The 14552-nt window shown below is 34.7% G+C and overlaps 1 protein-coding gene across 1 annotated transcript; it reads right to left on the reverse strand.

Moving 5' to 3' along the window:
* Positions 1 to 14: 14 nt before the first annotated feature.
* Positions 15 to 994, reverse strand: LOC134276805 (synaptic vesicular amine transporter-like; the record flags this gene model as incomplete). Its single annotated transcript, XM_062759087.1, has 2 exons — positions 862 to 994; positions 15 to 271 (listed from the first exon to the last, which is right to left on the reverse strand). Coding segments are annotated over exons 1-2 (390 nt in total), but the record flags the coding sequence as incomplete, so codon positions are not given.
* Positions 995 to 14552: the final 13558 nt, after the last annotated feature.

Raw genomic sequence — 14552 nt, forward strand, 5'->3', positions numbered from 1 at the left:
TTGGTTAATTCTGCATGTCGTCGAGTCTTAATTTGAATTTCATCCACATCTTGAATTGTTTCGTTCATTGTCTGGTTAACGCAGTCCTTTCTGTTCTGACTCTCTGCATAGCTAAACCTCTTGTTGTAGGTACTGACTAGTCTTTGGATATTTGATTGTGACGTCACATTCATAGGAACACACGTGGTAATTAGGGCAGTTTTGTTCACTGTTTTATTCATATATTCGTAAGGACTCTCCAGTTTCCTCAGGAAATTTGGTATGATGGGCACTAAGATATACAAAATGTTTAGACATTGTGGATGAAAGCTGATATACATATGTCTGTATTATAATGAGAACTGATATTAAATAATAATTATAATATTGTTTTTACAGAGACTTAAAACATAAAGGCAAATTCAGGGAAGAAATTATTTTGTCTCTTTCCAAGAGTTCCTGAAATAGAAAGTTTACCAAAGTTTTTTTATCTGCATTAATTATACCATAAGAAGCATCTATACGGGAAGAAGTTTATTAGCACATTGTATAAATTAACTACTATACTTATATTGACATTACTGATCTGATGATATTCTTTTTAGTAAGGTATAAATGTATAAAACAAATAGTTAGATTTTATGTCAGTGTTTCTAATCTGTTTGATATTCTTTTTGAAAAAGCAAACAAGTATAAAAATAACAGTTAATTTTTTGTCAAGTTCGTCTCATTCGACCACAGGAGTAGGCTTATCAGTATACATCCAGCTTACAACCGAATGCCATTTCTAGAAATCTGTGTTTTCACTGTTTGTTTGTTAGTACTTGATTTTTGATATTTTATATTGATTATTTTATTGTTTGATGACGGTTTGATACTGACCGACAACGGAAAGGAGCATGCTGTCTAAGAAAAGTGCGATGAAAACGATGACGACAAGGAGGTAGCGAGACTGGCGACATCTGTTGATGCATCCCGACACCTTACTACGAGAGACTACCTCCTTCATGGTCATACTTCTACATCAAAATATGTAAAACAAAGTAATTAAGAAAGGGATATAATGATAAAATTATTACCATTAACTGTCCAACTAAAACACAACTTCCCAGCTACGAAATAAAACAAGTAACTCAGTATGAAAATATGAAATAAATCAAATGTCTAATGAATAAAATGCTATAGGCTGTAAATATGAATAAGATTAAATTAACGAGCAGTGACCAAACTCTGTAGCTTAAAGATGAACACGATTTGTAAAAGGAATGTGTCCGCCATTTTTGTTCGGATTCTATTAAGTTTCTATTATATTAAGTTACATGATCACTGGAAAATAACTTTTATCTTTTATTTAATCTTACTTTACTCATTTTTCCCCAAGGTGTTAATTTGTTAAGACTCTGATATATAAGATAATACTGACACCTATATCAATTGTCAAAATGACAATTTGAGTAAACTCAAGATTTTTTAAATGTCCTAGGAAAAGAATACCCTTACCTATTTAAATATAAATCTCAGTTTCTGTGACTTTGGTAATTTTGTAGTTGTCACAACGATAGCACCAGCTAAATGTCACAACGATAGCACCAGCTAAATGTCACAACGATTGCACCAGCTAAATGTTAACTATTCCACTCCTTCAGTTTTTCATAATTAAACTCTAGACATAACTAGAACTGAAAATTGTACCATTACGGGGCGCAACTGTCGTTTGTTAAATGAACTGACTCGTGAAAAAATCAATTGTTTTTTCATTGTATATTTGTATATAGAAAATACTAAATGATGTGTGCAGAAATCAAAACATCTCCACTGACAGATGGTAGCATAATTATTCTCTTATTACAGAAGAGACAATTGACAAATGAAAAAGAAATAAAAAGTAAAAACGGAATTCTTGGAAATGTTGTGCATCATATTTATAACTTCTTAAAATACAACCTTGAAAATTGATTGTACAAGGGTTGATCCAAAAGTAATGTCACAACTTTGATAAAATTGATAAAAGTCGACGTAAAACAACAAAATTATAAAAGATGGAAGCTATATTTATTTCAAATCAGACCTGGAAGGATCAAATTATTATTATTTTATATTTTCTAAAATATCGGATTATATATAATATTCGATCGTTTATGGTAGTCGCCGCTACTAAATAATGTCAGGTGACGGATACGCGCCATCACACATGTTCTTTTAAATGTTTCTACTTCGTTTCATGAAAATGTTATAGATTCACGAAAGCGTTCACATATTTTACTTTTAAGAGTTCTTGGTACTCTTCGTGCACTCACTCTTTTCATAAGTAAGTTCTCTGTAAAAATTCTTTGAACAGTAGCATAAGTAGCATTAAACAAAATCAAAATTTCACGTTGCTGTAACCGTATGTCTTTTTTGACAACGTCAGACACCATTGAACGTTTCTGTCAGACCTCCCATCTTTCAGTCTTCTGCTGATTATTCAATGACCCATAACCAGCTGATTACCTTTTACTACATTCTTTCCTCCGTGATCCTAATTAATCAACGTAACTGTCTCTATTCATAATTTCCCTATTTTGAAGCAAAAATGCATTATATCTCGTCCTGACGTTTTTCTTTTCTATTTCGACGATTCCTTTGGTCAATGCAATGGAGTAAAATAACAATGTCTGTGATCACAAATACCAATGTTGTCAATTAATTTTCAACTAAAAACTAGACAAGAGGCCCACGGGCCTTATAGGTCACCTGAGGATCATGTAACAACTTTTGACAATTGAATTTATTTCGTGTTTTAAACCAGAGGCCATGAAATTCATAATTTTGAAAAATGCACTATTCCTTATCATAATTATAACTTAGCATGCTTACTCTAGTTACTTAATACCCAGACGTAGATCAGAGTAACAAAGAGAAAATCATTTTCACTTTATAACCAGTTATGTACCTCATCCCAAAAGAACCACTAGCCCTGGGGCCATTTATTTCAAAATGTTCGAAATTTTATCATAAATTTTATTTCATCATAAATAGTTGATTAATACTAAAAAGCAGATTTTATAGCATTAATTTATTTTCAGACTATGACCCCCCCCCCATACCCCTGACCCGGGGCTGGGGTGTGAAACTAACCGTTTTGCTAGATGCACCTTTTTTCATATATATATATATATATATATATATATATATATATATATATATATATATATATATATATATATATATATATATATATATATATATATATATATATATATATATATAACTTATACTTAGATCATTGGCATAATTTAATACCCTGGGGCAAAGGAAAATATTTTCAAAGAATTAATGTATTTTCACTATATAATCAAAAGAGCCCCCCAACCTTAAGGAAATGGCAAAACACCTGACACAGGGGACTTAAAAATTCACAAATTTGGTTGAGGCGCCATTCTTGCTCATCATAACTATATACTTTATGTTGTTTATTTAATATCCAGAAGCAGAAAAGAAGATTTTTAAAGAATAAATGCATTTTCATAATATAACCAATTTTTAGAGCCCATAATTAACACCAGAACCCCTGACCCTGGGGCCATAAAATTCACAATTGTGAAAGAGGCACTCTTGGTCATCATAACTATGTACTTAGTTTGTTTATTTAATACACAGGAACAGAGAAGAAGATTTAAAAGAGATAATGCATTTTCACTATATAATCAATAGAGCCGCGCCCTAACACCAGAACCCCTGACCCTGGGGCCATTAAATTCACTAATCTGAAAGAGGCACTCTTGCTCATCACAACTATGTACTTAGTTTGTTTATTTGATACCCAGGAGCAGAGTAGGAGATTTTCAAAAAATTAATGCAATTTCACTATATAATCAATAGAGCCCCGCCCTAACACAAGAACCCCTGACCCTGGGGCCATTAAATTCACAAATCTGAAAGAGGCACTCTTGCTCATCATAACTATGTACTTAGTTTGTTTATTTGATGCCCAGGAGCAGAGAAGAAGATTTTCAAAGAATTAATGCATTTTCACTATATAATTAATAGAGCCCCGCCCTAACACAAGAACCCCTGACCATGGGGCCATAAAATTCACAATCTGAAAGAGGCACTCTTGCTCATCATAACTGTGTACTTAGTTTGTTTATTTGATACCCAGGAGCAGAGAAGAAGATTTTCAAAGAATTAATGCAATTTCACTATATAATCAATAGAGCCCCGCCCTAGCACTAGAACCCCTGACCCTGGGGCCATGAATTTCACAATTTTGGTAGAGGACTCAATGCTGATTACAGTCATACCAACAGTTTGACTGCTTGATGTCCAGGAGTAAAGAAGAAGATTTTTGAAGATTGCACTAACTTTAGTGGTTTTGGCCCCACCCCCAAGGTCCAAGGGGGACAAGGACCATGAAATTCACAATTTTTGTTCCCCTTCACCCATAGATGCTGTATGCCAAAATTGGTTGAAATAGGTTCAGTGGTTTCAGAGAAGAAGCTGAAAATGTTCAAATGTTAACACACGACACACGACGCACGACACACGACGCACGACGACGGACGAAAACGGATAGCCATAGGTCACCTGAGTTTACTCAGGTGACCTAAAAATGTGAATTCTGTCTTTCAAAATTTGGGCGATTGAATAAGGCTTTTTTTCGAAGATTTTTGATGTGTTTGTCTTCTTCATTCCAGGAAAAATACACTTTAAAACGTGACGTTTTATGACACCGCTTATGTTCTATGTTTTAAATATCTATAAAATAAATTTAATTCGACATTATTAAATGAAATTTCAAAGTTTATTAGACTTATATATTCTGCATCTTTTGGTTTTATATATTTGATAATATGACGCCAAATACAAAAGATATGGACACTGTGCTATTACTTTTGGATCAACCTTCGTACATTTTATACGGAATAACGTTGTTATATTACATTTAGATAAGTTACATAAAACCTAAGAATGGAGAAATGAAATAATACCACAACTTTATTATGTTTGTTCTCATATCTGGGCACTGTTTCTAATACAATAATAACATTCTGTACAAGGTTGATAAATTATTTTCTAATTGAGAAATATTATCTCATCCATACACATTTAATTAAAATACAGAACAGTAAAGTTACCCGATAGAATTCCTTATTGATAGGCATTTTTCGGCAATAATATCAAATATCCTAGTATTTTTTAGTTGTTTATCAATAAATTACAGTTTGCTTTATGGTTTTTCATTCAACATAATTCAGATTACCGGTACATGATGTTTGTTACTCGATGTACAACAGTTATCTGTATGTGCTATGCATTCTGTCCGGTTCACATTTTGCCATCTACTTTTTCCGAATCATTATACCGATAAATCACTTAAAGATATCGAAGAATTAAGACCTTGGAATGTGAGAGGTCAGAGCAAACATTACTTACTATTTAACCTATACAACAAATCATGTTCTCAATTTCCAGTGTGTGTGTATATTATAATTCACTTTCAACCTTTGTTTTCTTTTGGTTTGGTCGGCCGCGTGGCGCAGTGGTTAGGGCGTCTGCTCTAGAGTCGCAAAGAAAGGAGTCAATCCTTACATAGCGGGTTCGAATCCCACTGTGGGACGCGGAGACCGGTCCGTCGGATGAGACTGCATAAACCGAGGTCCCGTATCACAGTAGATGCTGACACGAAATCCCTAACTGCTCAATGGCCCTGAGAGACGAGTATAGGACAAAATTTGTAGCCCTCCACAGGCAAGTGGTGGCATCTCCATGTGAGTAAAAAACTCTCGACTGGGACTTTAAACAACATGCAACCAATCAATCAATTTTTGGTAAGTATATTAAGACCTTATGAAAATACGTTCCATAGTTATTCTTTATACGTCAATTGAAGATGTTTTAAAACCTTCTTAATTATCTCAAATTCTTTCTAAGAAAGACTGGTTGTAATGTTATCCCAATCTGCACGTTAATTTGCCACACGATCTCCTTCACACTCATTCTGAATGTTAATATAGCTTTCGCTTTCGTCTTTATTAATATAGTTTTCATAGTTTCTCTTACATTGCAGTAACCAAAATAAAAGACTGGTCCTGTACATGTCCTGCAGATATGGAAATATGTTTTGAAAAATATAACATTAAATAGAGGAGCATTTTGAAGATGAATTGAATAGGAAAATGGCTTGACCCTTAATGTCACTATTGATTAAATTGAATATTCAAATACCTGTTTCTCAAAATCAGAAACATATCAACCATATTTCAAATTTAAGATCAATTCGAAATTCTATGAACCAGGTTTTCGAAATAAGAACGTCGTTTCAACAGAAAATTAGCTCCTAGGATGACAATGAACATTCCGACAGTAAATGTACATCACATAACAGAAGCACACACTGTAACAAATTAAATTTAATCCCTTAAGATGCCCCCATTGTGTAAGTGTAAATATTGTTCTTTATCCTGTGGGGAGCCCCTCGATTTGTAATTTTATCTACCTGAAAACTCGTATTCGGGTAGTACCCGAGAAGAGGAGATAAGACCTGTTGGTTCGTTTTGTCGAATTAGCCGCGGCGGGTACTCAAACTACATCAGGTAATTGAAAATGCAGTTTGTAAAATCGTTTTTTATTTGAGTCTACACGTTTAGTATGTTTGTTTTATTATATTTTTCACAAGGTCCTTTCGTACCGTTTTGTAATCACCAGGTCTTGGGCGGGGTCTACACCTAATTACATTGACAATAGCCAGTTGTCCAGGGTGAGAGGGGGATGCTTGCATTGGTTTTGCAGTTACAACTGCAAGTGTGAGAAAGAGTAAGACAGAGTACGGCAGCCCTGACGGACACTTCGGGACCAGCAATTTAAAGTTATGTGTCGATATTGAATAAGAATTCACCTTCTTGAAAATATATCTATTAAATCCAAAGACAATCCAAATAACATTGTGAAAGTTTAGAAAACAGTTTTGTGTTATTTGTGAGTTTATATTCATTTTATTTTATGAAAATACCTGAGAGGAAATTCAACACTAAAATTCAGTTAATGTTCAGCAGAGGTGTTGTGACCAATTAAATGCATTTTCCAGGATACTCTCCAGGACGTTCTGCAGATAGACATTTCATTTCTATACTTTTTAACCGTTCACGGTAGCTCAGTTAGAGCGCTCGCTCCGTGATCGGGGGTTCGTGAGTTCGAATCTGGGCCACGACTGACCTATGTCGATAAAAAAATGGGTAGCAACTGTTCCTTCGTCATGCGCTCAACACTTTGAAGTCAAAGTTACGGGTCCTTCGGATGAGACCTAAGAATCCGAGGCCCCGCTTCAGCGGCAGGCGTTGGTACGATACATGGTAAGATCCCTCACTGCTAAATGGCCCTGAGTGCCGAAGAAAGGTTCAAATTTGATGCTCATCACCGGCATAAGGTGACCTCCATATGAGTGAAAAATTATCGAGAGGGACGTTAAACGATATACAATCAATCAAATAATCAATCTATTTTTTTGATTGGTTTTGTTGTGAAAATTTACTTCTTTTTTTTTTAATTTGGTTTAAATTTCATTTGTTTTGTTTCATTTATTTACTAGTATTAAAGTTCTAAAAGTGTATTACCCACATCTTAAAACAAACAAAAGATGAGTTGGCTACTGCTCAAAATGTAATAACCTTTTAAAAAAATGTTGATATTTTATAAACTGTATTTGAATAAACAAAGTGTTTAATAAATTTTTCCGGCCTTGACGTTACTTTTAAAATAAAAACTCGATTTTCACACCAATAAAAGGAAGCTTATTTTAAAAATGAATAAAGGAAACTTTTAAATTTTATTGCACATCAGTTGAAATGGATTAAGGGGAGATGTCAAGAAAAGACAAAAATTTCATTAAGAAAATCTTCTTTTCAAGAACCACTGGGCCGAAAAGGATAAAAATGAATAAAGGAAAAACATAGAAATATATAAAATTGCATCAGTGGAAAATCGCGTGGCGCAGTGGTGCTCGAGAGACATGAAGTTAGAAACTTATGTGGAAGCACTGGGGTAGTGGATTAATCTTTACCTCACGGTTTGATCAGTAGGTGCTAGGGCTTTCAAGTTTTTTTCAACAATGATACATGTCATACATTTTCAGCTTCTCAAAAATTGCATGAAAAAAAAGCTTTTCGAATACTGTAACCATGGAAACCATTTCAAAATACTTGTGAATCATACTTTTAAGTTCATTTGAGCTTTTCTGGTTTCCTGATCACATTGCGTCTGTCGTCCATCTGTTTGTCTGGAAACTTTTCACATTTTTAACTTCTTCTCTAAAACCACTGGGCCAATTTTAACCGATTCACATAGAAATATTTACAATTGTATTTGAGTCTGTCCATCTGTCACAATAAATTTAATCTTGGTCATCACGGTCATATCTATTGAATGAGAAGAGACAAGGCATTCATATTAAACATATATACACGTATAAGTGTTTACCTTTGGAAATGGCATGATATTTTTTTTACCCGTGACCTCGAAGTTTGACTAACTTGCCAAAAAATTACATTATTTTAAATTCATCATTTTGAAAGTGAAAAGTTAGGGCATTCATATTATACATGCATGTAAATTATTACCTGTGATAAGACCTAAGTCATGATAAATCATGACTTTTGACTCTGTGACCTTGACCTTGAAGCTTAACCTACTTTTCAAAAATGTTGCATTTGCTTATAACTTTTGAATGAGAAGAGATAAAACTTTCACATTTGACATGTGCCTTACTCGTAAAAATTCAAGATGTTTCCCAGCATGCTTTACCCCTTGACGCTGATGTTTCATCTAATTTTCAAAATATTAAATTCTCCTAAAAGATGATAAGGCTACTGAGTAAAATGTCGGAGGAGTTTAGGGAAGACGGGGTTTTTTGCATAAAAAACGTCATTTTTTCAACACCCATGTGTTACAATCACTGTTGCACTTGTATATATATAATTTCCCCCCCTTTTTTTGTCCCTATGCATTTTGTACCCATAAGTCCTTGCAAGAGAGCTAAGCCGTTCTTATTGTTCTTATTGTTAAATGTTCGCTATTTTCTTGTACTGAGTTTGTCACTTTGCGCAGTATATTTTGTCATTTAAATTTTGGTTTAAATGTCTGGGCGGAAGTGAATGACCGGAAGTTGAAAGTAAGGTGCGCCATATCGGCAACAATTTGTTTTGACTAATGTTAACTGGAAACCATTACACTTAATACTTTTTTGATTATTTTTATATTGAGGATGAATAGCCAAACATATATAGTGATATTGCCAAACATATGCAGTGAAACATGTGACTTATTAATATGCATCATTGTAGCAACAAGGATATTGGTATGACCTGTGCTTGATACATAGACTGAGGGGATCATTGTGACTGCGAAAGGTTCCAGGGACTAAGGCCCGGAAGAATGCTGTGCGTGGATCCATGTAATTGATGGAGAACGGATAACAGATAAGTCTATCCAAGAAACGTTAAGTTAGCGCTTTAATAAGAAAAGGCAAACTATTGATTTCATTCCTGCATCGAGGATGAGGATGATGTTGATGATGATGATCGTGATGATGACGAGGATAATCTTTGATCTATGAACATGTTTGGCTTTAATAACTGAATTATATACCCGGGGTAATTGGTTGATAGACTGAGTGGTTAATTGTCTGATAATTGGTTACGAATTGAATTGTTTTTTTTCTTTTCTTTGTTTAACTGTTTAATAGTGAGAAAGAGGGTGTGGATCAGTGTGCGGTAGTTTGTGGGAAACCTTTGTTATTATTATTTTTTTTTTTGTAAATAAATTTATTAAACTTAGTTGAACTTGTGTGAATTTTGGAGATAGCCAGCTTGATCACGTGACAGGGGCTTTTTGCATAAAAAAACGTTATTTTCAACCCACCCCGGGACAATCTCAAAATTCTCAAACCTTACTGCACATTTACATGACACCACAAAGCATCTTCCAAACGATGATTTAGCTACTCAATAAAATGTACAAGGAGAAGTTTAGGGAAGACAAGGCTTTTTGCATAAAATACGTCATTTTCGACCCCCATTTGACCCCGGGGCAAAATCAAAATTCCAAAACCTTACTGCACATCTACATGACACCACCAACCATCTCCCAAAAGATGATTAGGCTACTGAGTAAAATGTAGGAGGAGTTCAGGGATAACGGGGCTTATTGCATAAAAACGTCATTTTTCAACCCCCATTAGACCCCAGGACAATATCAAAATTCTGAAACCCTACTGCACACCTACATGACGCCACAATCATCTCCCAAAAGATAAATAGGCTACTGTGTAAAAAGTAGGGAGAGTTTAGGGAAGACGGGGCGTTTTGAATTAAAAAGTACTTTTTCGACCCCCCTTTTGACCCCCCGGGGCAAAATCAAAATTCCGAAACCCTTCTGCACATCTACATGACACCACCAATCATCTCCCTAAAGATGATAGGGCTACTGTGTAGAATGTAGAAGGAGTTTAGGGAAGAAAAGTGTGACAGATGGACGGACGGACGGACATGAGTAACAACAATATACCCGAACTTTCTTTAGAAAGTGCGGGTATAACAATTAATGACCAGGTTGAATGTATTAAATCCCTGCTACGTGAATACATTGAAAGACAATTTGAGAAAAAGAATGATCCACTGAATCTTGTAAAATCTGAGTTAGAAAAAAAGGGGGACATTGCTGTCTCATTGAAACACCTGAAAGAAAACAAAAGTACCATGTCGGAATACAATTTCATTCAAAATCAACCGTTCACGGTAGTTCAGTCGGTAGAGCGCTCGCTCCGTGATCGGGAGGTCGTGAGTTCGTATCTCGGCCGCGACTGACCCAGTTGATAAAATGGATAGCAACTGTTTCTTCGCCATGCACTCGGCATTTTGAAGTGAAAGTTGCGGGCCCTTCGGATAAGACCTTAAAAACCGAGGCCCCGGGTCAGCGGCAGGCGTTGGCACGATAAAGATCCCTCACTGCTCAATGGCCCTGAGTTCCGAGTAAAATATATAATCAATCAATCAATCATTCAAAATCACAAAGATATGAAAAAAAAATGTTGTCTGAATTGGAGCTTTCTGCAAAAATAATTGAGCATTCAGTGAGATTTATTAAATGTAAAATCAAAGATGAATCTATTGAGTCGATTGTTGGGCATACTTTAGATTAAGATGATGTGGTTCTGAATAATATAAGCACGATTCCACCTGGAGATACAGAAATGAGGAAGACTGTTACATAAGAGATAGATCCAAATGTAAAAAACTTAAAAACGGAGCCACGGAAAAGAAAAAAAGACATCTTTCCTAATGACTAATGTGTGACTGATAACAATTGTGTTTATTTCACTGACTATATTAAAAAGTACATCAGCTGTCTGTCACCATCAGGATCTGTGTCTACAGTCGTCGGTATATTTCTACTGGAACCACTAGGGATTTGACGGTCAGTGGACGGTCTAATTCAGACGTTTACCAACAGGAATAGCAGACGTCTGGTGAGACATATCACAATAACAGGTGACGTCATCCATGAATATGAGAACCAGGCGGGCGGTCAGACCAGACTGTTTACAGTGCCACTCAGAGTCACACAGAACAATAACAGTGATATCTGTGTTGTGGATGATGCTAGCCTTTCTACAGCTAATCTAGTGGGTATTTCTTCCTCTGGTCAAAGGAGGTTTCTTTACCTTGGATGAAACCTGAAAATGAACTTAAAGGGAACTGATGTTGCCTGTGACTCCCTCTGTAACATCCTTGTTACCGATTTTCACAATAATCAAATCTATCTGTTGAGTCCTGAGGGGGAGTTCTTGAAGTTCCTACAGACAGAAAACGAAATGAGGCACCCACGCTCTTTATCTGTGTATAACTCTACACTTTAAGTAGGAGAGAATGAAGGAAATGTCAAAGTTTTTTCGCTTCAAATAAATCAGACCTGATAATTCATGTGAGACAAACAACAAAAAAGGAATTTCTTATAAAAAGGTCATATTTTACTTTCCACAATGCTACACTGTGTTTAAGATCCGCTTTTAAGCTTGTGAAAGTGCCTCAGTTAAAATAACTTAAAATGTAAGGATTACTTTCATTCATATTAAATTAATCATCATAATCACTGCATGAAAGAACATCCTTACCAAAATCACTGACCTGTTCTTTATTACACATGATTGTTTTTTTTTTCAAATTATGTCTCTCCTTTAAACACGTTAAAGGGGAAAGTATTTTATAAAAGTTATGGATAAACACGTGTGTTTGCTATGAATGTTACGTATCGGTATGTCGAGGAAGGTTCATTTGGTTTAAAGATAAATAGAAATGAATCCGCTGAATTCAAGTTCATACTTTGTATAGGAATATTTTGAGCTTTGTATTATAAATAATTTATGTTCGTTGAACTAGATAGATAATTGGAGCATAAATTGTTTCCATACAAACTGATAAGCCGTTTTTTTTTCACAATGGATTGTGTACAGTTTTTTTTTCCTTGGTCATGGGTCTCATCACAAGGAGCACACGACGATCCTGACACCTTATCTTACTTCTGATCTTTTAAGATGTTTATTTAAGCTTTGCTTCAATCAATATTGTTTAAACAGACTGTGATTATTGTTTGTTATTTTCATTTCTTATTTCAAGAAGTAAGAAGGGTGGAGTTTAAGACTTCTGTGATTTAAAAAGTTTTATGCAACACATTAAGCAATACGAGGGCTGTTCAATAAATAATGTGCTCGGTGCTTGGAAAGAAGCAAAACACGGTTTTCAATAATTTAGTCTAAATAATTTAACGAAAAGCATAACACGATTCGTTTAAGGAACGTGTCCGCCAACTTTGTTCTCATCCTCGCTATATCTGTAAACCCCTATATAAAGAGCAGGACTTGGTCACTGTTCAGTGTAATCAGTTGACACCAGTGTAGACGGACGTATGCTATACAGCACTCGGTAGCAACAATTATAACGTAATACGTCGCAGGAAAGCAAGATACCAAAGAAACTAATTACAATTCTAGTTACATAGGTCAGTGCAGTATACAAACACAGATACACGTAACTGCAATATAATATGTAAACAAAGGTAATGCAAGATAACCAGCACGAACACTGGTACCCATTCCACGCCGATACCTGTGACAATAAAGCAGTCAGGTGTAACGAATCTGAAGAGTATACCCTTGTGTTGATGTATCGTAGATAATAATATCGAAAATGGCGTATGCCTATTTACAAGTCGTGTTCAGCTTTAGATAATCTGTTTGAATTAAAACACATGTCTGTTGCATTTTTATCTAATTTTCTGATTGGTTTTAGAACTCATTTTTGAGAATGGCCCTTCGTATACTGGATTATAGCAGACCTTATATGATTTCAAGGACTTGTTTTTTCTGTATGAAAGGTGTTTTTTTTTCAAGTTTGGAAAATGAACCAAGTCAAAGGGTAACAGATCTAACGAAAACTATTGTGTGACAAAATATAACCTTCCTGTTTATCTCTAAAACTATTACTCTTCATGGCGTGTTGGTTTGGACGCTGTTGTGAAGAAATGTAATGTAGTGGATTCCTGGGATTCCTGATTCTAGTTCCGTCCTCTCAAAAACCTTTTGATTTTTTTTTTCAAGAAAAATGCTTTCTAGACTTCTCCAGAAATTGAACTGCCTCCCCGAATAAGAATTTGAACAAAAAGACCACAAATATTTATAATAAAATGGCATATAAAATGTTTTTGTAATTCTTAGCTCTTTTCAGACCTTTGCTGTTTCTGTCAGGTTCATCTTCTCTAAAGAATGTTTTGAAGGTGATAAATCAATGGACTCATGTCTCATTATATGTTTGCATTTCAGACAAACGTGGATAACTACAATTTCTGATTTTTTAAAAAATAATTGTTTGGATAAAAGGTGTTTTTTTTTGAAAACCTGAAATGTGCTGAAGCTTTTCAATAAATTGTTTGGAAATAAGTTAACAGAAAACATGCCTGTGTATTCACAATTTGTGTGTGTGTTTTCAGAAAGAGGACAAAAGTCAATTTATATCAAACAGTATTCATAATTGAATATCATTCTACACATTATATCAAAATATTTATCCTGAACACACATGGCATTTGTTGAATTTTGAAATATTACATTTTTTGCAAATTCATTTACACATTTTGACGTCATTACGTACATATGACGTTTGAAATATTCAGTCCTTGTCGCCAAGGCATATAGTTCTTTGTTGTGTGTTTTACCATATGTTTGTTGAATTTAGTGCCCATTATATCATTATTGTTCATTAAAATTCACCTGCTCATGTGTCTGTAAAACAGGCATTGGTTGCTGTAAATATAATAAATTTCAGTGAATATTTATTTTGAAATCTTATCAAGTTTACAACAGCCTTAATGAAGCGTTTAATTTCACTCTACTTTACTGATTCTTTACCATTCATTTTTAATGCAGAGTCTCAAATAGCCCTTGTTTTCAGCTTCTCACAATGTGAATATAAGATGAACAATGGTTACATCAACTGATATCAATTCATTAAAGATTCAGTCATGAGAGAAAGTCACGCCTAATGTCA

Source organism: Saccostrea cucullata, unplaced genomic scaffold (genome assembly GCF_032062105.1).
Source record: "Saccostrea cucullata isolate Sc308-1 unplaced genomic scaffold, CSIRO_AGI_Scuc_v1 ctg476, whole genome shotgun sequence".
In the NCBI taxonomy this organism is placed as follows: Eukaryota; Metazoa; Mollusca; class Bivalvia; order Ostreida; family Ostreidae; genus Saccostrea; species Saccostrea cuccullata.